The 27,660-nt window shown below is 42.8% G+C and overlaps 1 protein-coding gene across 1 annotated transcript; it reads right to left on the reverse strand.

The window, feature by feature from the left end:
* Positions 1-1,462: 1,462 nt before the first annotated feature.
* GHRHR (growth hormone releasing hormone receptor) lies at positions 1,463-24,490 on the reverse strand. The gene is made up of 13 exons (XM_088150518.1): positions 24,431-24,490; positions 19,552-19,654; positions 18,317-18,424; positions 16,639-16,736; positions 13,264-13,361; positions 12,626-12,758; positions 11,160-11,313; positions 8,714-8,774; positions 7,298-7,367; positions 6,324-6,415; positions 5,318-5,447; positions 3,298-3,339; positions 1,463-2,175 (listed from the first exon to the last, which is right to left on the reverse strand). Exons 1-13 carry the CDS (start codon positions 24,488-24,490, stop codon positions 2,041-2,043), a joined length of 1,284 nt encoding a protein of 427 aa, XP_088006644.1. The 3' UTR covers positions 1,463-2,040.
* Positions 24,491-27,660: the final 3,170 nt, after the last annotated feature.

Genomic DNA, 27,660 nt, shown 5'->3' on the forward strand with positions numbered 1-27,660 from the left:
TCAATTCTGAGCTGGCTAAAGTCAGAAGAAATTTAGCAGAGAGAAAAAGAATCAGTACTTGTCAATAATTAGATTACCAGGGTACAATGCTATGCTAATTCAAACATACAAATCAAATTGTGTTGCGTTTTACAGGCAAACTCCCTCCCCCGGACATATCTCTACATTCAGGTGGTTTATAACAATTTGGGCCTTGTCAAGCTGTTAACCCTAACGTATCGCAGGGGGAAAATAATCCTATTGAAGTTGGATCATTTCTTTTTGCAGGAGTTAAAACTCAATTAATTGCCAGAGGGCATAGATTTAATCTGACAAGGTTCCTGAATTAATTCCTGTTCCTTCTACTTCAAACTCACATTATACAAGACCCAGGAAGACTCGTGTTTTCCTCCAAGATATTTACATGAACATGATCAATCTAATGCTTTCCGCCAGCCCAATTTACGCCATTGTCTTCCAGGCGTCAAGAGATGACAATTTTCCACCTTTCCTCCCCTCGTGTCTTCCTAATTATGATTAGTAGTCATGTTGTCTCTGCAGAAAAGCAGAAAATCCTCTGGAGGACACCGTAAGAGATGAGGTTTCCATAACAACGTTGAGATGGAATCCATCAATTCAGAAGTTAAGAAGATATTCTAGTTGCTTCTTTGCACGAAGAGCTGGCCATTCTACACTTTTGGATAGCTGAGAAAATACACGGGGTGACCAGACTCGTGGGAAACCTACTCATTTTAAGGCAATTTGCTCCAGGACCCTGTCAAGTGAGGGGTTCCTACTTCAGTTGCTATGGCTATTCTTGATTCTGCCCCATCCTGAGCATCAAAGATCCTCATGATACAGCAGGATCATGCGGATTCTCAACCTTCAGCTAATATCCATGACCCAGAAATCTTTTGACACACCTTCTGAAATGTTCTAGTAGATGTTGGGAAAGCTTTGCAGAAGGGAGGAGACCAGAAACGGAAGGGTCATCTATGATGTAAATGACCTCCCTCGTTCTTGGAATATACATTTATGGGACATGTGGTTTCAGATTCCTGCACCGCCTTTGTGAATCCCCCTCTATTGTCAAGAGTGACACTATCTCAATCACTTACAAAGGAGAACAAGCTCTTTTGGTCAACTTCTGCTCCACATTAAATGTATCTAGTGTTCATCCTAACGTGATAGAGCTGTCATTTTTGATGCAATCTTCCATCCAGTGGCATCATGTGTGGTGCGTTTGTAGGATTTACCAACTCAAAGGTGACATATTCTTCATTGCTGAAACACTGCACGGAAACCACCTTAATGCAACCGTACTTGTGAGTAATATCAAGGCTACTGTGTTGCAGAGTTTTACCAAAGTTACCTGTATACATCAAGAATACAACGGGGACACATGGAAAGCAACTTTCCAGCAGTTGAGTTTAATAAGGGTCTTTGGGGGGAGGATGGGGAGGAATATTTAACAATGCAAAGATGAGCTCTTCCACATTGTTAAAAATCACACAAAAACAGTCCGAACACAACCAGATTGACTACACACTATCAAGACTACGTTTTTGCAGTATTTATCAAGGTATACCTGTGCTTGAGTAATCCAGTGGGAAAGCATGGGTTGCAATGTTCTGCCTGTTGATCTACCCTTATATTTCCAACTCAGGCTGGCAGCTACACTAAAGCATCGACCTTTCCCATCCCCCTACCACTTGATCCTTTTAACAGAAGATGCCAGGGCCTGAACGTGGACCTTCTCAGGAGTAGATTTATGCTGCCCCACAGAGCAATGGACACTTCCCATAAGAATGTGAGGGGAACAGGGCTGTGTACAACATTTGCAGGTGTAAACAAGAACCATATACAATACTTAATGCACAACTTCAAAAATTGGATCAGGTGATTCAGACGAGAACTTCAGAAACATCTCTGTCAATGAGAGCTACAGCCCTGAAGAAATCATGATGAATCTCGGAGCTCGGAGATGAATCTGGGTGAATCTTTGTCCTTCCCTCACCCCAAATTGGGGTCTGCTATTCATACCTTCTATCACTTCACCAGTTAACTCTTAAACATAGAGGTGGTCACTTTGATTCCAGAACTTGAGGGCATCGTCCACTTTGTCTTCTGCCTCCAAACAGGCATCATAAATCCATAACCGTTGCCTCGCCATTTCCGGCAAATTTCTGCTTGAACCTTGAGAATGAAATTGCTAGCATTACTGAAAAAAATCATTATTGATTAGTTTTGAAAAGGTGGTGGGGGGTGACTTGAACCGATGACAACCAACCCCATAAGGAATTGGGCCAATGGATTGCAAATCAGATATTACACTTGGTTAATTCCCACTTTTTATAAAATTTGATTTGCGTTTTTAAAAGAAAAAAAAAAGATTCCAAATTCAGTTTCCAAAGCAAAAGGAAGCTTGGATATCATTCTGCAGTATCAGAAGCTGCCGTGAAAGCAAGAGATGGTTTGGTGGCACTCGACGATTTCCCTGGAAAACTTGGAATTTCTAGCATTCGTGCAGGAGCAAACAAGTATTATAACCTGCCACATTATTAAATGTGGACCATGGGGTACAAAACACAGAAATGCAATTTTTTCATCTATAATAATATCGACCCATAGAACCCAAGGAGAAAATTGTAACTAGAAGGGACCGAAGTTAAAAAGCAAATATGACTGCTTGCAAGTTGATCGCGTCTTTATGGACCACTCCGTCACTGAATTTGCACAACGCAGCTGATCTAGTTGCAATTGAAGCTCCACGTGTGTGTCTGTGTGTTTGTTTAACATGCAGAGCTTCATCAGGGCCACCATCTTGACCACACCCTGCAGAGACCCCTGAAACTAGATCAGCTGCATTGTGCAAATTCAGTGACGGAGTGGTCCATAAAGACGCGATCAACTTGCAAGCAGTCATATTTGCTTTTCAGCTTCGGTCCCTACTTCCAGTTACAATTTTCCCCTTGGTTTCTATGGATCTATATTATTATAGACAAAAAAAATGCATTTTTGTGTTTTGTACCCCATGGTCCACGTTTAATAATTCTGGGAACTGAAGCCCACCCATCTTAAAGTGGCCAAGTTTGAGAAACGCTGGCTCAGATGGATTTCTTAAGGACAATTTAATTCGCCCTAAATTCTTACAAGTGGAGGGGTCCTCCCGTCCCTGATCGCCCCAGGGACTGATAAATTCACAGAGGGGACAGAGCAACCATTCACACAACCTGCAAAGGGTCATATGGACGGAGAAAAGAAATAATAATTCTCTCTTGCAACCACAGACATTTCAAGAACTATTCAACCCCTTACCTCTTGATTTAGAAAACAGTATAAAACAGCCACAACGAAGCCCTAAACAAGAAAGAACACAGAAGTGAGAAGGTCTCCCCCTCCATCCACACCCACGGGTAGAGAGATAACACAAACACAGAGGAATATTTCTGGTCCTTCTTTCTAGTAATGGTATTGATCCATTTTGTACAGAGCCACCGAGATGAGTTTGGAGGAGTTACGCGGAGGCTGTTAACAAAGCAGGAAAAGAAGAGGAAAAGAAGAGAACGTTAGAAAGAAACTTGAAATGACTCTGCTTTGATTCTCTTTGGTGTAAGAGGGAGGGAAGGAAAATACCATCCAGCTTTCAAAATTCTGTTACTGTAATCTTTATCAATAAAGTAAAGTTCCAGTTATTCTTGGCCTACCTCGCAGGGCTGACATCGAACTTAAAAGCCCGATTGTGTTTTCCCTCCCTCCGGCTTATACCCAAGGCAGAACCAGTTTCTTTCTAATGTTTTCTTCCTGTTCCGGGCTTAAACCATGTTTATTCATTCCTGCCACATATATTCTCCAAGGTCATATCTGTGATTCAGTACAAATACCTAGCTTATGGTGACTTCATGGACTTATTACTCCTTGGCAGGAATAAGGAAGCAGATTGCTATGGGCTTCATCCAACATTTTCTTCTTTTACTTCCCAGTCGAGCCTATAACAGGTTTCCAGGTGGTGTCCCATCCAAGGATTATCCAAATCTGATTCTGCTTCACTTTTTCAGGATTGCAAAGGTCAACCAGAGGCTGCCATTGAAACAGGATAAATAAAGTGTCCCCTGAGTTATGTTCCACTTCATTTTTTCCCCAAGATTTTGCAGGTTTTATTTTTAACTTCCCAGACTATTCGTTGCTATTCCCTGATTATACACATAACCCATTTCAATGCTTCTTAGCTTTCTGAGACCCCTAAAATTAATTTCCAGCAATTATAGCGAAAATTATCTGCCTGGTTTCGATCCAGATCATTCTTACCCGAGAGTTCTCTAGATGTGGCCAGACTATAGCCCCCCATTTGTCCTGCCCGCTGGGGAAAATGGGAGTTGTAATCCACAACATGTAGGCTCTCTGTTGGGAACAGCACTAGATCAAACCCAGAAACTCAGAGCAGAATTTCATGGGATCTTAAGTGCTTTCTAATAAGAATCAGGGATCCTAGGTGGTTTATGAATTGACTGGGTTGGAAGGGTACAAAAAAGAAGCAAATAATCATGGTTCTATTAGCAGCCTTGAAAAATGGTTGGTCAGATGGTTAAAAAAACCACCTTTATATAAGCCTGAAGCATAGGCGTGAGAGATGGAGTGAAGGTCAACAAGAAGCTGAGCAATAGCCCCCCATCATAGATGTCTGAGGGGATGGGAAATAATGTCATGTGCATCATGATGTCATTGCGCAAATGACATCATTTGCATTATTTGTATGATGACACTTTGACACCCATGATGTCATCGTGGCGTCTCTGTTCCCCACCACCGGTTAAAAAGCATCAAGGATCCCAGACTTATTTTGATTCCCTGAGATCTGGAGAGCTGCAGAAATGGGTTAGGATGGCTGACAGTAGAGGAATCTGGGGGACAGGAGTCAAAAAAGACCAGATGGTGGCTTCAATTGCACAATTAAAGCCTCTAATGGTATGTGGGAATGACCTTGGGAGATAGGAGGAAGAGCCACAGACTAGACAATGGACAGATAAGAGGCAGCTGAGCCCTCAGCAGGAATGGGAGTGTGGAAAGCATCTCAGAAGGGACCCCCTCCCCCCAGTTTCTTGGATTGTAAAGGTGAGGGGGGAGATATATTCTTTAAGACTTGCAAGATTCTGTTAATGGAACCTTACAATAAAGTAGAATTAGCCCATCTGGTCATGCTTCCTGTCTGGACTACCTCACAAGGTTGTCAAAGCCCCCTCTCTTTTTAAAAATGCATTGCACATAACAATGCTGCTTTTTAGCAAGGTGGCCCCTTATCCTGCACAGCTTTCACTTCTACCTTCATTCCATACTTTACCTGAAATGATCCGAAGCATAGCTCCAAGTATAGACGGGCACCCATATGGGTGTATTCAGGCAGGAAGTTGAAGATGATGTAATGAGTTCCAAACAAGGGTATGAGAAGCAGAGTTGACTTAGAGAGGCGTCTAGGAAGTGGGGCGGGGGGAGGATTAGGGAAGAAAAAACAAAGTTTACAGCACCAAGGCAAATATAAGTAGCAATGCCCACTAGATGGCACTCGTACCATCTGATTTAGTGACCATCGTCTCATCTATCAGACCATCCTGCATACCTTTATTTTATTTTGTCTTTATTGAATAAAGCAATCTGTTGGTCTTCCTTCCTTCCTTCCTTCCTTCCTTCCTTCCTTCCTTCCTTCCTTCCTTCCTTCCTTCCTTCCCTCCCTCCCTCCCTCCCTCCCTCCTTCTCTCTTTCTTTTCTTTTCTTTCTTCCTTTTTCCCTTCCTTTTTCTTATCTTTTTTTCTGTTCTGGCAAAGAAAGAATGAATAAACAAAACAGTACACATAAAAAGAATGAAACAATAGTGAAAGGAAAAAAAGTACAGAAATCCATGCAACTTCTTGAATTCCTGCAGACTAAAGTTACGCGCTATTTATTTATTAGACGTTTATCCCGCCTTTATTATTTTTTATAAATGAAGCAGAATAGTGCACCTCGTTTTTTTTTCTTTCCTTAAGCCCCAGCCCATCTTTGCATGCTCATGCCAAGAGCGTTTCTCTTTCGTCTCATCTGTTCATCATTTTATATTTATTTGGAAAACGCCCAGCCGCTGAAGCTCTCTGGGTGGTTTGCAATATAGCACGCTCAAAAATACAATTCGTACAAAGACATGCACAATCCCAGCAAATGAACTGGAGAATGAACACACAATGCAAATTAGCCCCCGGCGGTTTTATAAATCTCAGCTTTTCCTCCAAGCTCTTTGGTTCCAGGAGAGAATTTTTTTTTGGAGGGGGAGGATTCCTCAACATGCTTTCTAGCCGCTCCTTCCACCGGCTTACCTGTACTGAAAGGAGTTGTTGAAATTGATTTGTCTGGGATTCAGTTTTTTCAGCAAGATTTGGATGATGTTGATAAAAAGAATGAAGTTGACCTGTTCCAGGGACCAGAGGTGGGGAAGAAAGAGGGAAAAAGAGAATGCACTGTTGGCAGAAAAAAGAGCCAGAGCAATGTTTCTCAAACTCGGCCACTTTAAGACATGTGGACTTCAACTCCCAGAATTCCCCAGCCAGCCTGGCTGGCTGGGGAATTCTGGGAGTTGAAGTCCACATGTCTTAAAGAGGCTCAGCTTGACCCAGCTCAAATGAGTTTTTCCTCTCCTGTGCATTTATTAATTTACTGAATTTCTAGGCTGTCGCCATCTGCCACAACTCTGGGTCGCCTGCAAACTAAGCCATTTCATTCCATTCTTCCTCTCAGCATCACATTATTTCCCCACCCACCAAAAAAACCACAAGTGAAATAAAAGGGAAGGCACAGGATTTCCATCACGCCGTTAGGCCTGCCATCTTGACTTTTTTGACCCCCTCCCCCTCCCACGAACACCCCTTCCAAATCCTTTCCTTTTCCCATTCTTTTTGCATGGCTCAGCTTTGGATCCAGAATCACAAGCACAGGGAAATTCAAATGAGAACTAACCCACCCTTGCTCATACCGGGAGGATCCGGGAAGGGGGTCAAAAAAGTCAAGATGGTGGCCCCCACCCATTGATCAAACCCTTGCCCTTTTTTTTTACAGGCATGTATTTTTTTTTTACATTTTTAAATTAAAAACTATATGTTTACAATTTTTACATGTGTAAAAAAAGGGTGGGCCTTTGATCACAGAGCTCTGGCCGCCATCTTGACTTTTCTGACCCACTTGTAGATACCCCTGACCACCACCACCATATCCCCATTGCTCCCATATACTGGCAGACAAAACCAGTTGCAATTCCCACCGTTGGTATAAAGCAAACTGGGACCCAGATACACACCGCGACAGACAGAATGATGGGTCCCTGGATGAGCCACCAGTAAGGAGAACCTTGGTTCGCGTCCCAGCACCTGGACAGAGACCCATGATGGTTAATGCAAAGGAACAGAAACAGCCTTGCATTTTCCTCCCCTTCTCCCAGGTTTTATTCCATGCCGGTTTGTTTTCAGGCTGTTCTGAACGCACCAGCCTGCAGGTGGGACTTGCTGTTCACGTTCATGCCATTTTTACGGCATATCCTAGACTACCTCAGCAGAGCAGGACAGTAATTTGATTATCATCGCTACTACTGTTAGGTGGCTAGCTAGGAGCAAAGGAACTGCAAATGCCTATTTCAAAAAGTGCAGGGCTTTGGATGGGGGGGTGCCCACCATCTTGAATTTTTTTACGCTGCCCCCCCCCCAGCTTCAAATGTGACAAAATATAGAGCCTTGTTCCATGAGATGAAAAGTTAATTTGCACCATTAATTTCCATGCCCACCCTTAGTTTGCCTCAGGAATGATTGTCTAATTCCAGCCTTTGCAATTTGGGATTCTCCTGAGTTAAATCTAACACATCAGATCTCCTCCCTCCCTCCCTCCCTCCCTCCCTTCCTTCCTTCCTTCCTTCCTTCCTCCCTCCCTCCCTCTCTCTCCTTCCTTTCTCCCTTCCTCCCTTCCTCTCTCCCTCCTTCTTTCCTCCCTTCCTTCCTCTCTCTCTCCTTCCTTCCTCCCTCCCTCCCTCCCTCCTTCCTTCCTCCCTCTCTCTCCTTCCTTCCTCCCTTCCTCCCTTCCTCTCTCCCTCCTTCTTTCCTCCCTTCCTCCCTTCCTTCCTCTCTCCCTCCTTCCTTCTCCCTCCCTCCCTCCCTCCCTCCCTTCCTTCCTTCTCCCTCCCTCCCTCCCTCCCTTCCTTCCTTCCTCCCTCCCTCCCCTTCCCAGAAAAGTATCAGAAGAGAACTACAGGGCTAAGTAACCTTGCGCACATAGCCATTAGATACAAATGTTCAGGTTCCAAGCAAGCTGGGCTCATGGAGCCCCTGGGCCACATTGACTGCTGCTGCCACCTCCTGACGATGCAAAGACTGGCATGTTTAGAATGACTAATTCAACATCTCCTCCCCGCTGCCCCCAGAACAGAGTTGCCAACTATAATCAGTTGGAAACGGCTAAGCTTCAGTTCAAAAATACCTAAAATCCTGTGATAACTATAGAAAAGCTTGCTTTTTTAAAGGTAGATAAAATGGAAACCATTTTTTATGTGGCCTTGATTTTGGGATGGTGAAGCAGCTTTGCCCCCCGCTTAGGTTTTGGCAGCTGGGTCAGTGCCTCCCCAGCCTTAGCCTAAAGCCACCCCTGACTTACAACACCCAAATCCCCCCCCGCACACACACACACATGCACACATGTTGCATGAATCTGGGAAGAAGGCCTGACTTACAAAATATCTTCAAAGTGCACTTTCAATAGTATCCACAAGGTGGTAAAAAATGTTGGGACACCTTTAAAATCAGAAAGAGAAAAGAGAAAGCTGGTTGTGAATGCATTCGTCTCTGCTCAGGGCGGGCTGTCCTCTTGGGGGATTCAAAAAGGATCTCTGAATTTGCAACAGGAACTGAGAAGGAAAAAAGAAATTGATATCCCACATTCTGCCTTTGCTCCTGGCAGACTGCAGTGAAATGTCTCCAGGACTACGTAGGGAAGGGCCCAAAATTCAGTGAGTTCCTCAAATAGGGATTGCTACGTACAAAATATCATGATTTTCACAAAGATTTCTCTAGCCTGGTCACTTGGTAGGAAAAGCACAGCTACTGACTGGGGCCAGAAAAAGCATCAACAAATAATTGGGGAGATTAATGCTATTAAGGACAGGAAGGCCTGGCGCAATATGGTTCATGGGGTCACGAAGGGTCGGACACAACTTAACAACTAAACAACAACAACAATGCTATTAAAAGACACAAAGTCTTAGAGGAACGCAGAATTCTTCCTGGCCTTTCTTGCTCATATTATTATTACCATTTTACTTTCTTCTTCTTTGCTTTCTATATTCACTATTCCTAACTACAGTGGTACCTCTACTTACGAACGCCCCTACTTACGAAATTTTCGAGATACGACCAGCTCTGGCCCCAAAAATTTACCTCTACTTACGAACTTGCCTCTACTTATGAACCAGATCCGCGGCCATTTTCCCTGCTGCCACGCGGTCGTGACTTCCTGTGGGCGAGATCGCGGTAGCAAGGAGACGTTCGGTGAGGCTTGTGGTTGTTTTGTGGCATTTGGAAGGTTTTTGTGGTGTTTGGAAGGTTTTTGAGGTTTAAAAATAAAATGCATATGTTTCAGAACTGTTTAGCCATATTTACATTGAACCTTATGGGGAAATTTGCCTCGTGGTGCGACCAAATTCAGAGGGCGAAACAGATTAACCGTATTTACATTGAACCTTATGGGAAAATTTACCTCGACTTGAGACCAACTCGAGTTGCAACCAGAGTCACAGAACAGATTAAGTTCGTAACTAGAGGTACCACTGTAACTGCTCTTCGCTTTATCTGTGTGATCTCATTTCTTCTGGTCTTGGACTGCAAATGAGATCAATACATCAGGCCAGCTTGCCAGCCATCTCTCTGATCCACATTATCCTTCATTCAGGATGTTTCTGACATTGGGATTTGGTTTTCCAGCCAGCAAATGATCATGGTAAGAGGGGGAAAGACATACCGTAAAAAGGCATTGGGTATGGGAGACTACTTGTCTAACATTAGGGGGAAAGAAATGTACCCAAACATGTGCAAGAATCCGCATCCATTTATTTCTCCTTCTTCAAAATCAGTCAGGAGCTAAAGAGAAGCAGATTAAAATGAGCCTCTGCTTGGAAAAGGGGGAACGCTTTAAAAACCAATTTGTCTGTTCCTGCCAATCCACTGTGAGATGCAGAAATGTGGATTTCATGCGCTGAAGCGGAGAATGCTGTTTCCAGTCATGAGTGAAAACAGCTATTAAAACCCCTTCTGTCTCACTTGGTTGGGCGGCTGATGGATTTGGGGAAAGGGAAGATAACACTGGACTTATCATGCTAACGATGTCCCTTCAGTGATGGTGGTTTAACCCCCACTCTTTTTTTTTTAAATAATATTTTTATTGAAGTTTAAGAATACAAAGAAAAAAAACTAGTAGAAACTAAAAAAAAGAAAAAAGAAAAGTGCAGAGAAAAGAAGGAAGGAAGGAAGGAAGGAAGGAAGGAAGGAAGGAAGGAAGGAAGGAAGGAAGGAAGGAAGGAAGGAAGGAAGGAAATATAAGAAAAAGGAAATATAAAGAAATGACTTCCTCCTTCATCAAGGCAAATGCAAACAATTTCAGTAACTTATCACCTTCTCTAACATTTCAGCCAAAGATCTCTTCTTCCCATATCTCCTCTCTTATATATAAACAAATAATAAAGCCTTGTCATTCAATCTTAATCAGCAAATATCCATTAAGAGTTACCAGAAATAACAGCATATATATTTTAACCTTAATCAAATCAATCCATTTCATATTCCTTTCCTTTCCTTTTAACACAATAACTTATCATTTTCTCTAAAAATGCCAAAAAAAAAATTCTTCTTCCCATATTTTATCTCTTATCTCTAAATAAATCTTTAAAGCCTCATCATTTGAACTTAATCAAGAAAAATCCATTAAGAACTACCAGAAACAGCAACAAATCAAACATGTTGATCTTTAATCCCTTCAAATAGTCTCCCACAAGTTAATTTCTTATCGTTTTCCCTTTGTCTCCTCTCAGAAACTCCTTCGCAAGTTTAACACGTACTAGAAATAACAACATCTATATTGGCCCCCACTCTTTTAAATAAGTGGTGAAGAAGATCACCCCCACTTACCCCATCCAAAGAGAACAAGCCACCAGTAGTATCTTCTTCCATGGGGAAAGGACGAGAGGAGCAGGCAATTGAGGTACAGAGCTTCTGCTAACAACCACATGAAGTTGGCCATGGTGAAAAAGTGAAGGAGGACCACCGAGATCTTGCATTCAGGCTAAGGAAGAAGCAAGAGGAAATCTCAAAGAACCTTCTCATTTTCACAGATCAGTGAAACCTTATTTCTGAATGACACCCTTGAGTTTCTCCCCTGAATGAATCAAAGCCAACCAAACCATCCAGGCTTGGAGGATCTACACAAACTTATTTTCCCATTGGATTTGGGCTAGGTTAGCAAACTCTCAGTGCCCAGGGGATGCAGGAGGGTGGAGGAGAGGGTGAGGAACAGAGAGGACAAAAGAAGGATGCAAAGTAGGCAGAGCTATGATGGGCACAGCCAGGATTTCCTATTTTTTCTAGTGTTGGCTTGTTTGTTCTTCCTGCTAAAAAAAATGGAGGGGAGTCATAGTGCTGGGTTATGGCACCTGTGCTTAGACAAAGCCCTGAGATACTTGTAGATTGTTTATAGCTGTAGTCACTCAGCATGTCCATTCTTGCTCTGTACCAGTGTTTCTCAACCTTGGCAACTTGAAGAGGTCTGGACTTCAGCTCCCAGAATTCACCATCCAGCCTGGTGGATGGGGAATTCTGGGAGTTGAAGTCCAGACCTCTTCAACTTGCCAACATTGAGAAACACTGGTCTATGCAATCAGTGTTGTCAAATGGATTCTCCTGACATTTGTTTGAAAGTTTTGTTTTGTTAGGACACAAACACTAGAGTTGACCATGAGGGTCCCATGTCAGAAATAGTACCATTCATCACCTCCTGAAAATGACTGTCATCTTTATGTCTCCTTTGAGAGCTTCTCAAGAGTTTTGGAAGCTTGCAAAGTAGAGGTTCATCCTCCTCTCCTGGCTGAGGACCACACATGGCATTGAGTAATATACCAGAGGCTGCATTTCCAATACTGGGTGGGCTGGAACTAAAATACAATTTGATCATCTCTAGATTTAAAATGAAAATAGATGTTGCAGCATTAAATTAGTTCACTGGCACTTATTTAAATAAATGTGACTGCTAAGATGATTCCTTCCTGCGTATCTAATCACTTTCTTCTTCCGCTGCTTTGAACGTTACAATTCAGTGGTAACTTTTGGAAGAACTCTGCAGGATGGGAGAAGACCTAAAGGTGATACCTGGGAAAGATGCATATCCCCTTTGTAGAGAGATCCACAAATAGAAGCAGAATATGGGACCTTTGATCTTTTCTGGTCCTCTATGACTTCCTTTGGAAGCTCCCCTGAGTTTTAAATCTAGTTTGTAGCAGGAGCAAGAGAAAGCATGACCCAGAACAAAACAGCTAGGTCACCATGATTCTTTCCACCCAAGCAGGAGAAGCAACGAGACCCCTTTTCATTCCACACCTTACCGTGGAGAAGCTGCAGTATTCACTCCCTTCACTCTCTAGAAGAACCGCATCCTTGATGAAGATAGCAATGGCCTTCAGGATGAAGGTGAGAAAGAGGTGGACATGGATGTAGTTCCTGGGGCAACGGAGTCTCCTGCAGGAAGAGAGAAGGCAATGGGAATCCAAGAGGACAAATCCTGCGTATGTTCGTTGTTAGCTTCATTGAAGCTTACTATCCCTTCTCTGTAAGCTGTCCTTGGCTTTTATGATAAAGATAGGACTTAAATGCAATAAACCAATTTGTCAAGAAATCGTGCTGGTTGGGGAGGAAACTGGAACCATCGGTCAGTCATTGCATCCTTAGCAACTTAGGAAATCTTTGGTTCAGTTCTGGCCTTTGCTCCATGTTCTTCAGGCATCACACTTCCAGTTACTCACCGGCACAATGGGGATAAGGGCATTGGTCAACCCCACAGAGTTCTTGCAGTAAGTGTGCAGTCTACGTGCTGTGTCGCAATAAACACATAACCCACAAGTGAAATGCATTTGGAGGAAGGTATGTTCCTAATGTGATACATATGCAATTAATGAGGGTGATGATGATGACGATGATTCAAATGCTGCCCAGAGTTCTACTTCCCAGGATCCTGTAAACATACCTGAATGCAACAAGGACCAGGACTGCCATGACAAGAGAGGTAGCTGAGATGCTATAACCCACTGTGTAGATGGTCTGGATTGTTGAAAAGAAGGAGAGCTGGAATGAAAAGCGAATCAACCGTTCAGTTGAACTTTTGAAACAGATCGCACGATTCTACAATGATCAAGAGCATTCCTTATAACCCTGTTGTGCCTGTTTCATGACCTGGCCTACCTCAAAGAGCAGGCATCAATCTTGAAAGCCCATCCAGGTCTCTCTGTCCCTCTTATGCTAAACAAAATCAAGGTGGGGTTTCTTTCTCACACTTCCCTCTTTCTCCAGATTGTGTCCTCTGTTCCCCAAAGCCCTCCTTAACATCTCGCTGTGCCTTCCTAATTCTCAAGGTTAGCTCTATGTTCCCTGAACTGGTGGACTGGGAGCCAGGGAGAAAGCAAGCCAGAGGGTGGTACCATGAGAGACAGGACATTCCCACCCCTCTTGCATCTGTATCTCCCATGAGTTCCAAAGATGGGACTCTGACTTAGTGGTTACACACAGCATGAGTGAAAAATCCCATGCCTTGGGATTTAACTGAAGCAAGAGAAGCTGGGTCACAACTACAGATGAGTTTGCAACCAAGTGATGCTCGTCCATAAGGTCATGAAATGGCCATAGAAAGAAATCAGCAATGATGTGCTTCCCATTGCAGAGTCCTATCAGTCTGCCCCCAAAGTCCTACCCTCATTTTTAATTAGCTGAAGCATGGAGATACCCAGCGAACCTTTTTAAAGTCACTTATCCCCACGATCTGGCCTTTGCTTCATCAAATGTTTTGATTTTAAAGTAGTGTTTTCCCTCTTCCTTTGACACAAGTTGTCATGCACATGACAGTGCTTCACGGACAGTGCTGCGGATGATACAGTCAGGATCTGGGATCTGTTGAGCTCCAGCTGGTGGCTTTAGACTACTGAAAGTATGTCCTTCTCCCCCTCTAGTCAGAGAGGTTTTCTCTTTCTTTCTTTCTTTCTTTCTTTCTTTCTTTCTTTCTTTCTTTCTTTCTTTCTTTCTTTCTTTCTTTCTTTCTTTCTTTCTCTGCACACGGGTTTAGGGTTCTTCCAGAAGAGCACTAGACCTGTATTTAGAAATAGTTCTAGTGACAGGTTGCTGATGTGGAGAACCTTCATGCTGGCAACTTCTCATTCAAACAACTTGAAAGGTGAGGAGTCCTTGGAGTACTCTGAGCTTGGTCATTTTCTTGCAAACGTTTCGTTACCCAGCTAGGTAATGTCTTCAGTGCTAGAATGGAGTGGGGTTTGCAACAACCCCCACTCACTTCTAGCACTGAAGACGTTACCTAGCTGGGTAACAAAACGTTTGCAAGAAAACAACCAAGCTCAGAGAACTCCAAGGACTCCACAGTTCAACCCTGAGCTACACATTTTCGCTTCTATTGGAACCTGAAAGGTGGCTAAAACCTCCCTGTAGATGTCCATGTCTGCCACACCACACCTCTAAGGACAATTGATGGTTGGTTGGCGATGCTGGGGATGGTTGGTGGAGAAGGTGCAGCTAGGGGACTCTACCCATTGCCTCCCTCACATTGATCTGTTTTAAACCTGTAAGGATAGCATCATTTAGGACTGGGACATTGAGTGTTGAGGTAGTTGCCTGGTTGTGCCCAATGAGAAATGGAGGCAGGACCAATCTGCTGTTCATGGAGGTATTGAAAGGGGCACTTCACTCAAGCCTCCATCAAGGTCAAGTACCTCTTCAAAGATTGCACAGCCCTGTTGTTCACTGTTGGGGAGCTGATTGCATGAGGAAGGCCAGGGTGTTAATGCTACATCTCTCTGTCACTTGTCATGAAATAAATATGAGTACATCATGCTCCAGCAAGGAGCATTTCACCGATGTTCTGTTCTCCTTTGTAAGGCACTTCCCGCAAATTATATTCCACTAATTTGAATTGAAATCCCACCTCCAGGAGAACTTTACCATCATTCTGTCTCCTTGGGAAGAAATTCCACACAAATTCTCTTTCACCGATTTGAATGAGAAGCGGGCAGGGAAAAGTAGGCAGAAGAATTTCTTTGCTCAATACTAAAATAAACTGCAGATGAGAATACATATGTGATTCTCAGCAGTGATTCGTTTAGGATTAGGGAAACAGCATACAATGATGTGGGTGACAGTTCATATACACGGAACTGTGCACACAATTTATAGGAAATTTAATGCAGATCTTTAATAAAATTGCAACTGGAGGGACATCAGACAGTGAAAGCTTTCACTCATGAAAACAAGAAGAGAGAAAATTTGTCCATCTTTGTCTAATAATGCCAATGATTGAGGTTGAGACTTCTAACATGCAAGATACATCTATTCTGCATTGAGAAACAATCTTTCTCCTATTCCACAATGATTCAGACCTTATAAGAGGTCTTAAAGAGATGATTGCACTGTTGAATGGCGAACCCAGTGTGGTGTTAACCAACTTCAATTAAAAATGCATGCCTGAAATCCAAGAGTGATTCAGATCTGAAATGCAACTGAATTGCATAACTAATCTTGTAGACTGAGAACTCTAGCCATCTGATGCCTGTCAACCTGTCAGATGAAATCTTCTGAGAATAGAGTGCCTTAAGAAGTTGTCTACGTGAATCTTGGAATAAAAAGATACTTCTGAACAAACAAATGATCAGGAGGTCCAATGAAACAAGTGGGGCTTCCTAAATATGGTTCAGGTTTTGTCTTGGTGTGTCATCACAGGTGTCCCTTGTTCTTCACTGGGCAGCCAAATTGGTTGGTAACTGCAACACGCATATATGCACACACTCCCCCCTCCCCCCGTTGCACATTACACTCAGCAGAGTAGATATTTCAGTCATCAGAACTATTTGGAGGTAACTGTGCCACTGAGCTGAGAAACTTGAAGATGATCATCTGAGCTTTTTTTCACAACAAGTTTGAGTTTTGCAGCAAGGGTGCATACAAAACAGGGTTACTGAGCAACCAGATTTCCCCTCTCAAGCAAAACTCAACCAGATAGAAGAAATTAGAATAAATTACACTGGGTTCCTGACTCAGATGTCAAAATGAGACTGGATTTGGGTCTAAAACAAGAAGAAAGGTCCATTTTTTTATGAGACAGCACCCAAATCACCAATGGACTTTCACAGAAGCATTCTGGACTTCTTTGTGGATGTCCAGTCCTAGTTATGTTGCAGAGTTGTACCATCTAAAGAACATCTCTGATGGGCCAACCTGGAAGATCATACCAGCAAAGTATGGTTATATCAAGACCATCTTTACGAAGCAGAATTCCTTGCTGTTTCTCTTCTTGTAATTTAGCCTAAGGGGTGTCAGTCTTTATCTCCCACTCCCCCCAACTCACTTCATCAAGAGAGATCTCATCTTCAAATGAACATGCTATCGAATAAGGAGGAAATGGATCAGACCAGCCTTGTGCTGTGCAACTTCGTTTTACCTCACCTATGAAAAATAAAATCAGCAAAATTAGATTGAGCTATGGTGTTGGGGTCCCAGGGCCAATGGCACAGGGTCTTCGCCCTTCAAAGTGGTCCAAACAAGAAGCACATCCATGAGTACTAACTCTGTCTTTATTGTAAGGTTACATTAACAGAATCTTGCAAGACTGAAAGTATTCCTCCCCTCCTCTCCTTTTACTCTCCGGAAAACTATGGAGGGTCCCTTCTGAGATGCTTCCCATACCCCCCTCCTTCTGTGGGCTGAGAAATCTTTTATGTGCCGGTTGTCCCATCTGTGACTCTCCCTCCCATCTCCCAAGGTCATTCCCACAGACCATTACACAGGAGGACCCAAAGATGACCCTTAAAGGAGAATACAAATCATTCACCTCCTTCATTTGTATCAACTTCACCGATGGTGCAAAATACGACAAAACGAATGAAAGTCACCAGTTGCTTTCAACCATCATGCTCAGCCCTGATATGGCTTCTCTGATTTTTTAGCTGAGCTTGATACGTGGATTCAACCTTACTGTTGGTTGGTTTGGTGCCATTGAGTCAGACCTAATTCCTGGCAATCCAAGGGACAAATTTTCACCATCATGATCTGTCCCCAGCAACAACCATAGCAAGAATGGATGATTAGGTGGACCTCTTCCATCTGTTTTGCCTGTGGTCTTCCCTTTCATTCAGCCCATAAACTTAAACTTTGATCTATAAACTGTGGTTTATGGCAGAGGGGCTCAAATGAGTCCCAGGTTCGTACGTCAGTCCCCCAAATCTTGACCGTGGGCTCCTAGAATCTCTCCCCATTGAGTTGTAATAATATGTAATGAAAGGGGTACTATTAAATACCCAGAAATGACTCCATTATTGCATATTCTTGATTTGACACCCCAATACAGGGAAAGGATGTTCATTAAATCCAAGTGTACATAATTGACAAAATTGCACTATTTGTGTAAATGCCTATCATTTGAGTAAATTTCTTTCATTTGAGTAATTACGTAATTGATGTCATTTGTGGAAATTGCCGTCACTTGCAAACTGTGAATAACATAAATTTACCCAAACAATGTAATTATGTCAATTACATAATTACTCAAGTCACATCAATTTCCACAAATGACATCAATTACATAAATTGACCCATTTTGAAAACAAGAGATGTTATCTGTTATTTGGAAATGAAGTTCCAATGCTAATTTTGTCTGTTGATTTCAAAATCCTGCTAAATTGGGGGTAATTAAATCAAGGTTTTAGTCTAATTGTATTGATTTTAAAAGTATACAAAGAACAACATTTAATTTTTTTCCAGGACCAACCTCCTTTTTGGAGTGTGATCACCCCCCCCCACCCCAGCACATCTTTCAAAGGTAGTAGTGACTTACTATGGCTTATTGTGAAGTGTGAACCTAACTAATCATGGCTTATTTAACAAAAAGTGGAAAAATCAAACCAAGACTTTCCATGAAGTATATTCTTGGAAGTTCTGAGAAAATAAATGTCAAGGACTAGAATACAAACACATGGGTACAGGTGAGGGCCAAAAACTAATAAATCACGAACAGGTTGGTTTCTCACCTGATTGTTGTGTGAAGTGGAGAAGGATACCTGGGCAGGTAAAGGTAAGCGTCTGTCCTGGATTTGTATCTGGCCAACATAGAAGTCGGTCCCATATTCTCTTACAACCTTGCAAATGGAAGAAAAGTTCATTTAAAAAAAATTCCACTATCCTTGGAAATGGAAACACAACAGCAGAGATTGAAGTTCACTGACACTTTGAATGAACCTCGAAGTTGCCCCTTAATTAGTGGAACATACCCTTCAGTATTGCTGGTATGGTAGGGTTCCAACCCGTAGTAAATGAAATTTCCAAACTGAGTACAGTAAAATAATGCAATGGGTGGAGGATGAAAATATATGAACCTGCCTATACTTTAGATCATTGGTGGAGACCATGCTGTAATGTTTCTCACCACTTAGAATTTTGAGGTTGATACTCAAGAACATTTTTTTGTTGTGGGTTCTCCAGTTGTGGAAAGGTAATTCCTTCCTTCCTTCCTTCCTTCCTTCCTTCCTTCCTTCCTTCCTTCCTTCCTTCCTTCCTCTCCTCCCTTCCCTTCCCTTCCCTTCCCTTCCCTTCACATTTTCCTTCCTTCTCTCTTTCCTTCTTTCCTTCCCTCCCTTCTTCCCTCCATTCCCCTTCCTTCTAACCAATTAACAAACCAAACAACCAACCTAAGAACCAGTGAATCTTGTTCTTATTCTCAAGCTTTGCTACTGCAAGATACATTGTCATTTTAATTAAAATTATATATTTCTGACATCTGCTTTGCCAAGCCTTGACATTTCCAAGAAATTCTCAAGATGATTTTCTGACTACGTTCTTCTTTAGAGGCAAGTGTAAGACACACAGGGATCAACTGTCCTTAACTTTTCTAAAACATGGACAAGCCTTAGTAGATATAGTCCTAACCCTAGAATCCCAACTGCCCGGGAAACACAGAGGGGTCCTTTTGGGTTCTTGATGTTCTCTGAGCTTGGTTGTTTTCCATCAGAATTTCATTACCAAGCCATCATCAGGACCTGGGAGAGTAGACTTAGCTGGTTATTTATATAAACCACCAAGCTCAGTGAACCAACAATTCAACCAACCAAACAATTCAACCTTCTCTACTAGAGGTATAGTAGTGACACTCAATATTATAGACATGCAAGGGAGACTTCAACTTATTCAAGGAACAAGAGGAAAAGGCACATACAGAAACCATGATTCCCAACTCCTTCCCTTTCCCCCTTCCCCCTTCTGGATATACCTGCTGTTTCATTCATGTGCTGCTGGATCTCTTGTAAGCAGTCACTTTCATTCTGCTTCCACTCTGTGATGGGGACACAGTCTGAATGAACCAATCCAAGGGCCTAGAAATAGGTTGAAAAGAAGATAGCTGACATTCCAGCTGTATCCTAAAACACAGCATATACATGGGAAGGAATAAAAGCCATTTAAACAGCATACATTTTCTGGAGTCCTAGGTGCTCTCTGAGCTTGGTTGTTTCCTTGCAGACGTTTCGTTATCCGACTAGGTAGCACCTTCAGTGCTAGAAGGGAGTGAGGTTTGCTCTCTGTTTATATGGAAAGCTACAGAGAGCAAACCCCACTCCCTTCTAGCACTGAAGATGTTCCCTAGCCGGGTAACAAAGCATCTGCAAGAAAACAGCCAAGCTCAGAGAACCCCAAGGACTCCACAGTTCAACCCCAAGCTGCATATATTCTCTTCTATTCATAATTATAAATTCTACCCATTGGTTCCTCACCGCTGATCCGAGGCTGCTCCGTTTCTGCTGGAATGTAAATTATCATTCCATTGTCAAGAAACTGAGTGCATCTGAGATTGAGCAAGTTCAGAGAGCAACAAGGGTGATCTGGAGGAGAGACCTCAGAATCTCAGTATGTTTATCCTAGAGGAAAGAATTATTCCACAACCCTATTTGTAAATGTACCATTAGAGTTCAGCACTCAAAAACGAAAAAAGCAAAAACAAACAGTTACGTCGTTTTGGTCTGCTGTACCTCCCCTTCATTTCAGCCTATTCTATCAGGTAAATGACATTTTCTTTCTGCAAGAATCCTGCAATTGCTAGAGCGTGGCTTGCATGTGTTCAGCAACCCCAGTAGACGGACTGTTCAAAGGGAAAGAGATAAGTAAGCAGCAGAAGATACAACATCCATCCATCCATCAATTTTATTCATTGCACCCTTTACCCAACAAAGAGGAAACGCAAAAGGGAAGAGGGAATGGCCCGGCCGCAGCCAGGATCAAGGCATTCCATCCATTTCTTCTAATGTAAGGGGAAACCATTTTTAGACAGCTTTATGTGACGCCGGTGACGTGGTGTCCTAACCAAAGGGAACGGAGCTGACATTTTTTAACTTCTTTTTAAAAAATCATTCTGTTTCTGTTAAGCCTATCCACCCTTCCATAAGCCATTTTTATTTGCTTTCCTAAGAAAAAGGGCTGAAACTACCGTGCAACTGCAGCGCAGACCTGGGAAGACCCACGGTTTCTCTAAAGAGGGGCTGATAGGTAGAGAAAGCAAGCAGGCCCAGGTTGGATCTGAAGCACCTTTCTTGCTTCGGATCTGGATCCTGCGTTGCTTTAGTCAATAGCATCACCAGGATTTCCATGCCTGGAGCAGGTTACATTTTTCCTGATCATCAGAAAAGTCTCCAATTTAAAGAGTGGACGTCCCAGGTGAGATGCCCAAAAGTGTGAGCCATGAGTCCCCTTCGGGTGGGGCACCGGCAAAGCTCTGCCTGCTTTATAAACCAGACTTTTTTGACCATAACCTGGAGACATCTCTAGGTGTCTCATGCTGCATGGACAGAGACAAAGGGGTGCCACCTGATATCCATGGGCATTGGTTTGCTTGTGCAGCACCTGTGCCCTGTTGGTGCCCTGGCAGCGATCTGCCCCGGCATCCACTTATTTTTAAGAGCAAAGGCCTTTAGATGCATCTCTATTTCTCTCCCACCGAGTGCCATAGAAATCCTTAGAAAATACAAATAGTTCACCTAAATTAGCCGCTGGGGCCAATTGCTTTATTGGAAGTGGGACGATCTTTCCAACCCACCCCCCCCCACAAAAAAAAAATTATGCTGCAATGGTGAAGAGCTAGAAAGGAGAGGGGGAAACAGCAGCCTCCCCGTGTTACTTTCTGGCCAGTGGGAAAAGGGTTGTGGAAGGGATCACAACACACTCCCCAAATTTCAAGGGTGCCCGTAGAATTTCCTGCCCTCCTCTGAGCTACCAGCTCTCCCCAACCTAGCTCAGCAAATCCTTCTCCTCGTAGCTTCTACTCCATCCTCCTCTTTCATATTCATGGCAGGATATCACCGCATCTTTTATGGACGAAAGAAATAATAAGACTAATAATGAAAGCAGGAAAATCAGACCATGGGGAAACTAAGCTACCCAACAGGTGGTGAGGCTCAGTCCTGCCAGCTTATGCCCAGGATAAATATTCAAAGAAGTTACAGATACTCTTCACTGCTTCTTTTTGGGTGGCACAAACTGCAGAACACCGTGGTTTAAACCTGTGTTTCTCAACTTCAGCCGCTTTAAGATGTGTGGACTTCAACTCCCAGAATTCCCCAGCCAGCACGGGTAGACTTCAACTCCCAGAATTCCCCAGCCAGCATTCTAGGAGATGAAGCCACTCATCTTAAAGTTGCTGAGGTTGAGAAACAGTAGCTTAAATAACCTTCCAAAATAGCTGCAGGTTCATTGGTTTCCACCTTCCCAACGCAATTTCTACCCCATCGATTTCCCTCATGTCTCTAGTTTGATGGCAAATTCTCCATCTTCATTTGCCTTCATTTGATCTTTTTTCAGCTTTTTGTCTCCAACCATATACAGCAGGCCACCTGCTTAAGGCTGCCAAGAAGGCAATGGTGAACTAGGATCCCTAACTTGCTAGGTTTCTACCCAAAGGGAGGTGCTGTTGCTTTGTTTTTTGGTCCATTTGTACTTCTGCAGGGAAATTCACAAAGCAAGACACTATTACAATGTTTCTCAACCTTAGCAGCTCTAAGATGAGTGGACTTCCACTCCCAGAATTCCCCAGCCAGCCATGCTGGCTGGGGAATTCTGGGAGTGCAAGTCCACGCATCTTAAAGTTGCCAAGGTTGAGAAACACTGCTCTATTAAATTAATTGATTTTAGTCTCTGAACTTTAAAGCTTACATTTAAACTTTAAATTAACTTTAGTCCATTAAATTCAGTTTCATCCCATTTCTTAATTCCTGATCCTTAACTTTTCTTTGATCTGTTTCTATATCAGTTTGTGTATTTGGGCTAAAAGAGAAGCTTGTAAAAATGTATATATATTTCCATGCCCATTTCTCCAAAGAGCTGCATTTTTGTACATGTGTCTTCTAATCCACACACTTCCAAGGGGCATTATTCCTTTCACTTAATTTGTTTTCTTGTACTTTCCTGTAATACCTTTTTTAAGCATGTATTTCTTTTTGTGACTAGTAAATTGTTGCAAAACACTGAAAAGTGAATATCCTGGCATAGTGTGCATATTTTGGGTTCTTTATAACTTTGGGCACTGGAGCAAGATGTTAGTAAATGAGATTCTTTTCCATCACCTGCTATTTGATTAATTCTTGTATATGCCAGGGATTAAAGAGTGGTGGCTTCTTCATTTGGGAATGGTTCTTCTACCAATTCTGATCCTTCTCAAAGTAAGACATCTCGTTTCCTACTATCATAACAGATATGAAGCCCTCATTTTTTTTCTTTTTCTATCTTCACATCCATATTATGAGAGAGGTTGCACTGATGGACGGTGAATATTCCTCCATATCATCCTATCAACATCATGGCAATATTCCATCAGACCTTTCTTGGCCAGTTGTCCCATGTCTGGAGGACACCAGTGAAGAAAGCTGGTTTCCAAACATAGACATCTGGAAGAAAGTGTCGCAATTCAGGCAAATGACAACATTTGCATCTTTTGCACACAATTATGTCATGATACAGAAGATGTCGCTTGCTTCCTTCCCTTCTCCTGGCATCCATGTTTTCAAGAAGGACTCATATACAATCTAGCAAAATTAGTAAACACAAACTAAAATAGGAAAAAATGAAGCTTCCTGATGTTTTAACCATTTTATCTGGACCTATACCCCCACCCCCAAAGATAAAATCCAAACAATATGTTACGTCATTGGAACATTGGTCAAAAAATGTTAATGACAGTTTTGGTTCGTAACAAGTTTCACCTATTATTTTTGATTCACTGAGATGCGCTTGGAGGAACAAATTAAACCTCAGCCCCCCCAACCTGAATTGCAAACCAATTTACTAATATGAAATAACACACACACACACACACAAACACTGGGAAGATTTTCAACAACTTTTTCCCCCTTCAATCCTTAATCTTACCCCCACTGGGAAAAAAAACCCTGAATTTTTGAAGATTTTATATTTCAGTGCTCTCAAACTAACTGATCTCTTCTTCCCCCTAGTTTTATTCAACATAAGTAGACATGAAGGTGGAGTTTTTAAAAAGAAATTGCTCCCTGTTTCCGTCATGCATAGTATTTGATGGATATTTCAAACATGTAGCCTACTTTTGGGAGAATAAGAAGCTATTGGGGTTGTAGCTAGAGAATTGGGAGTGTGTTCATCTGGCTCTCCAGCATCCTTGTCAGAAAGAAAGCATTTACACCCTATAATACCACCATCATTATCCATGTTATTTAAATTGGGGTCCTTTGACCAGCAAAGCAGATACTTTCCCTTTTAAGTGCTAAATTAGCAACAGACACAAGGCATTCAAGCACCAAATCTTTCCAAATTCTCATTTTATCCTGACCTGCTCTTTTCTAGACCCTTGTTCCCCATAGCCCCAGAGATTTTTTCCCCCAATTGTCTTCCATCTGGGACTTCTGGAAAATACACGTAGCGCTTTCTGTAGAGGAGTTTAAAATATTCCTCGGGATGGAGGGTCCACGGACCATCCTTGTAAATCTTGCCTTTTTCTTCTCCAAGCAGCCTCCCGGAGTTTTTTCCAACACATCCACCCACCAAGAGGAAACGATGTATTCTGTTCTCATGCTCACCTGCCAACAGAGCCCCAAGGAAAGAGAATAAAAGGAAGCATTTTAGAACTTCTTACTTACAAGAGACGGCAGAATCAGCAGGAAAAAGATGCAGGAGCACCGTTGCTTTCTAGACTTCATGTCACCCAAAAGGAAACCTCCCACGGGGAGAATTTTTCTCTGCTCTAATTCGGCCCCTCGCTAATCCGAGGCATGGGTCTTTTGGTACACAGACCACCTGAAGGATGGTGGCTGGGTCTTATTCACAACTCCCTCAACTGCCGCTGACTCGCCGTCCACCCCCGGTTGTGCTAGACGTTCTGATGGATACTGCCAAAGAGAGCGGTTGAGTTTCTCTAAAACACCGCATGAATAAATGATCAGGGCATGACAAGCAGACCTGGTTGAGTGAACAGGTGTCATTTAAAGCTAGGCAACTTCTCCAAAGCAAACCCAGGGTGTATGCAGATCAGGAGCTGCTGGTTCAAGCTTTCTAAGAGTGATACAGCAAGAGGAATTTGGGAGGAGCTGAACTGGTCTGTGTTCAGTTTGTGAGCAAAGATGGCTTTCCTGGTGAAGCTTCGGTTGGTTTTTACCTTTCAACCTGAGCATTTCTCAGGGAGGCCTCTATCCCTGGTCACTGGATAGCCTGAGGCCTCCTGAGATACCCAGAATGGCCCTTCTGCTGATGGAGATCTTTCTTGGAGCACTACAAGTTCCAGGGTCCCACGTGATTGTATTTTTCTTGAGGTCCTTTCAATTAAAGGGGGAAAGAAGGGAGGCTAACTTTGCCAAACGAAGTCCCAGTGTCAAGAATCTCCTTTCTTTCCAAGAATGTCCCACAGTAACATTCTGGGAAAATAAAAATGGTAGGAGAGATATCACCCAGTACACAGTTTCCCGTGGAAGAGAAATAAACAGAAGTAAGCTGAGCTAGGAGAAAGCTAGGAGGTCAGAGAGTGTGGCATTCTCTGTTTGTCTTCTGGAAAATGGGTATTTCTTTTCTTTTCTTTTCTTTTCTTTTTTTGGTCTGGCTTGGTCTGCTATGTCAGCTCTTTTGGGAGAGCCCCTCACATGTTCTCAATGTTCCAGATGTGTCCATCGGCCCAAAAGAATAAGGAATCCTCTTATAAGGCATTAATCATAAAAATGACAGGGTAGGGGTTAAAGGTTTGGCAAGACCCAGGTTTAAGTGCCCATAAGGCAGCTCATTGAATGATCTTTATTACAGAGGAGGACAGAGATGGCCTTAGAGAAGATACATGGAAACCATTTGCCAAACTTGAGTTCAATCTGGGAATACAGGAGAGCATCAGAAAGAAGCTAAAGATTTCCCCGCTTTGACTTGCTTTGGTATAAGTGGGAGGGGAGGGAATATGCCGTCAGGCTTCCAGGGTTGAGGTCAGCCCTTCGAGGTAGGGCAAATCAGGGAAAAGACACCATAAGATATACTAGAATCTACTTTATTGACACAGGCCCTAATAACAGAATCTTGAAAACCTCACTGCATTTTCCCTTCCCTCCCTCTTATCCCAAGGCAGGGCAGTCCTGAGTTTCTGTCCCACACTTTCCTGTTTCCCTGGACAAAGCTCAGCTTTTACTAATGGTTGCCACATATTTTCTTCAAGGCCATCTCTGTGCTCCTGTACAGCAGTCATCATTCCTCAATCCACGTTCCTCCCTGAGGGTTGAGGATCACAAAGCTGCCCTCTTCAGATTCAGACTCCTGCCAAGACATGCAACCCATTTGACATGGAACAAAGTTGAGCCAAGTGAATTCATTTTCCATCTGCTCCCTCCCCTCCTCAGCCAACCAAGAAATGCTCCCGTTGATTTTCAGACAACTTTGCACAACGTGGGGGTCAGAATGGATGAATCCCTAAGCCCGCCACAGGATAACAGCCTCTGTCCATATTCCTTAACTCCTGTCCTTCCCTTCCAACGCGCCCCATCTTATAGCAATCTCCTGGAATGCTCAATTTTATTATTATTATTATTATTATTATTATTATTATTATTATTATTATTAATAATAATAATAATAATAATAATAATAATTCTTAAAGTAGGTCAAGGAGCCTGGGAAATGTTACTTTCCCAGGCCACCTGCCATTCTCTGTACTGATGTAAAGTGCTCTGGAAACACCCTAAAGATGTGTCGTGAACAATACCAGATGTTGTGCTAGGATATGTGTTTCCAGTATATCTCATGTGCATGCATAATCGGGGTGTGTGTGTGTGGCTTTTGGCATTCATGGCCACACCTACATTGTCATTTTGGGGGGAGAACAAGAGCTTCAACAGGCAGGCTGATCATGAAACCATGAGAGCCAGTTTGGTTCCAGCGGGGAAGGTGCTGAGTTAAAAACCAGGAGGCTGTGAGTCCTGCCTTAGATCAGAAGCCAGATAGGTGACTTTGGGGGCCACTCCCCCTCTCTCAGCCCAACCCACCTCACAGGGTTGTTGTTGTGGGGAAAATAGGAGGCAAGAGCATTATGTATACTACCTTGACTTGTATAAAATAAAAGTGGGATATAAATCTAATAATAAAATAAATACAATTTGAAAAAACTATTTGGGACTACATCTTGATTGATGATAATTATGTGCCATCAAATCGGTGTTGACTCTTAGCAACCGTATAGATAGATCCTCTCCAGGAAGTTCTGTCCCCCAGTCTAGTCCTTCAGTTCTCCCAATGGTGCCCCCATCGCCACTGTAACTGAGTCGATCCACCTTGCGGCTGGTCCTCCTCTTCTTCTCCTTCCTTCCACAACATTATGGACTTCTCCAGAGAGCTGGGTCTTTGCATAACATGCCCAAAGTAGGATCATTTGAGCCCGGTCATCTGTGCCTCGAATAAGAACTCTCGGTTGATTTGTTCTAGGATCCTCTTGTTTATTTATTTGGCTATCAAGGTATGCTCAAGAACCTCCTCCCACAGCAATATTCAGAAACATCAATACAATACTCTTCCTATCCTGATTCTTCAGAATTGAAGGGCTACATTTAACACATGGGATTTTGTGTTTTCTTGGGTTTTATGGGAGAAGAGAGAGAGAGACTGTGTTAGAGCATTCTGTACACTTCTTTTTCCCAACTCAAATTGGCAGGAAATCATAGAGGCAGTTTTGCTGTTGAGGCCAACAGGTAAGCACAGAAGTGGGATCAGGGCTACAGGAAGACCTGGAATGCCAAGTTACCAACCCTGACATAAAGGATGATGAGTGTTCAGGGGAAACCTTCATTTCCCAAGCTCCATGGGGCCTAGAATATTGTATTTCTTGAAGAGAGAAGGGAAAGATGATGAG

Source organism: Python bivittatus, unplaced genomic scaffold (genome assembly GCF_059951505.1).
Source record: "Python bivittatus isolate LINGU-HERP-01145 unplaced genomic scaffold, Pbiv_v1 ctg000610_np1212, whole genome shotgun sequence".
In the NCBI taxonomy this organism is placed as follows: domain Eukaryota; kingdom Metazoa; phylum Chordata; class Lepidosauria; order Squamata; family Pythonidae; genus Python; species Python bivittatus.

Bases quoted from the DNA above. Each gene is read 5' to 3' on its own strand.
- GHRHR (XM_088150518.1), bottom strand. From the start codon at position 24,490: ATGAAGTCTAGAAAGCAACGGTGCTCCTGCATCTTTTTCCTGCTGATT. The intron at 12,759-13,263 runs GTATGTTTACAG...CTCTTCCTGCAG, and splicing joins CTGGTCCTTGTTGCATTCAG to GAGACTCCGTTGCCCCAGGA. The intron at 3,340-5,317 runs GTAAAGTATGGA...TTTCTTGTTTAG, and splicing joins TATGCTTCGGATCATTTCAG to GGCTTCGTTGTGGCTGTTTT.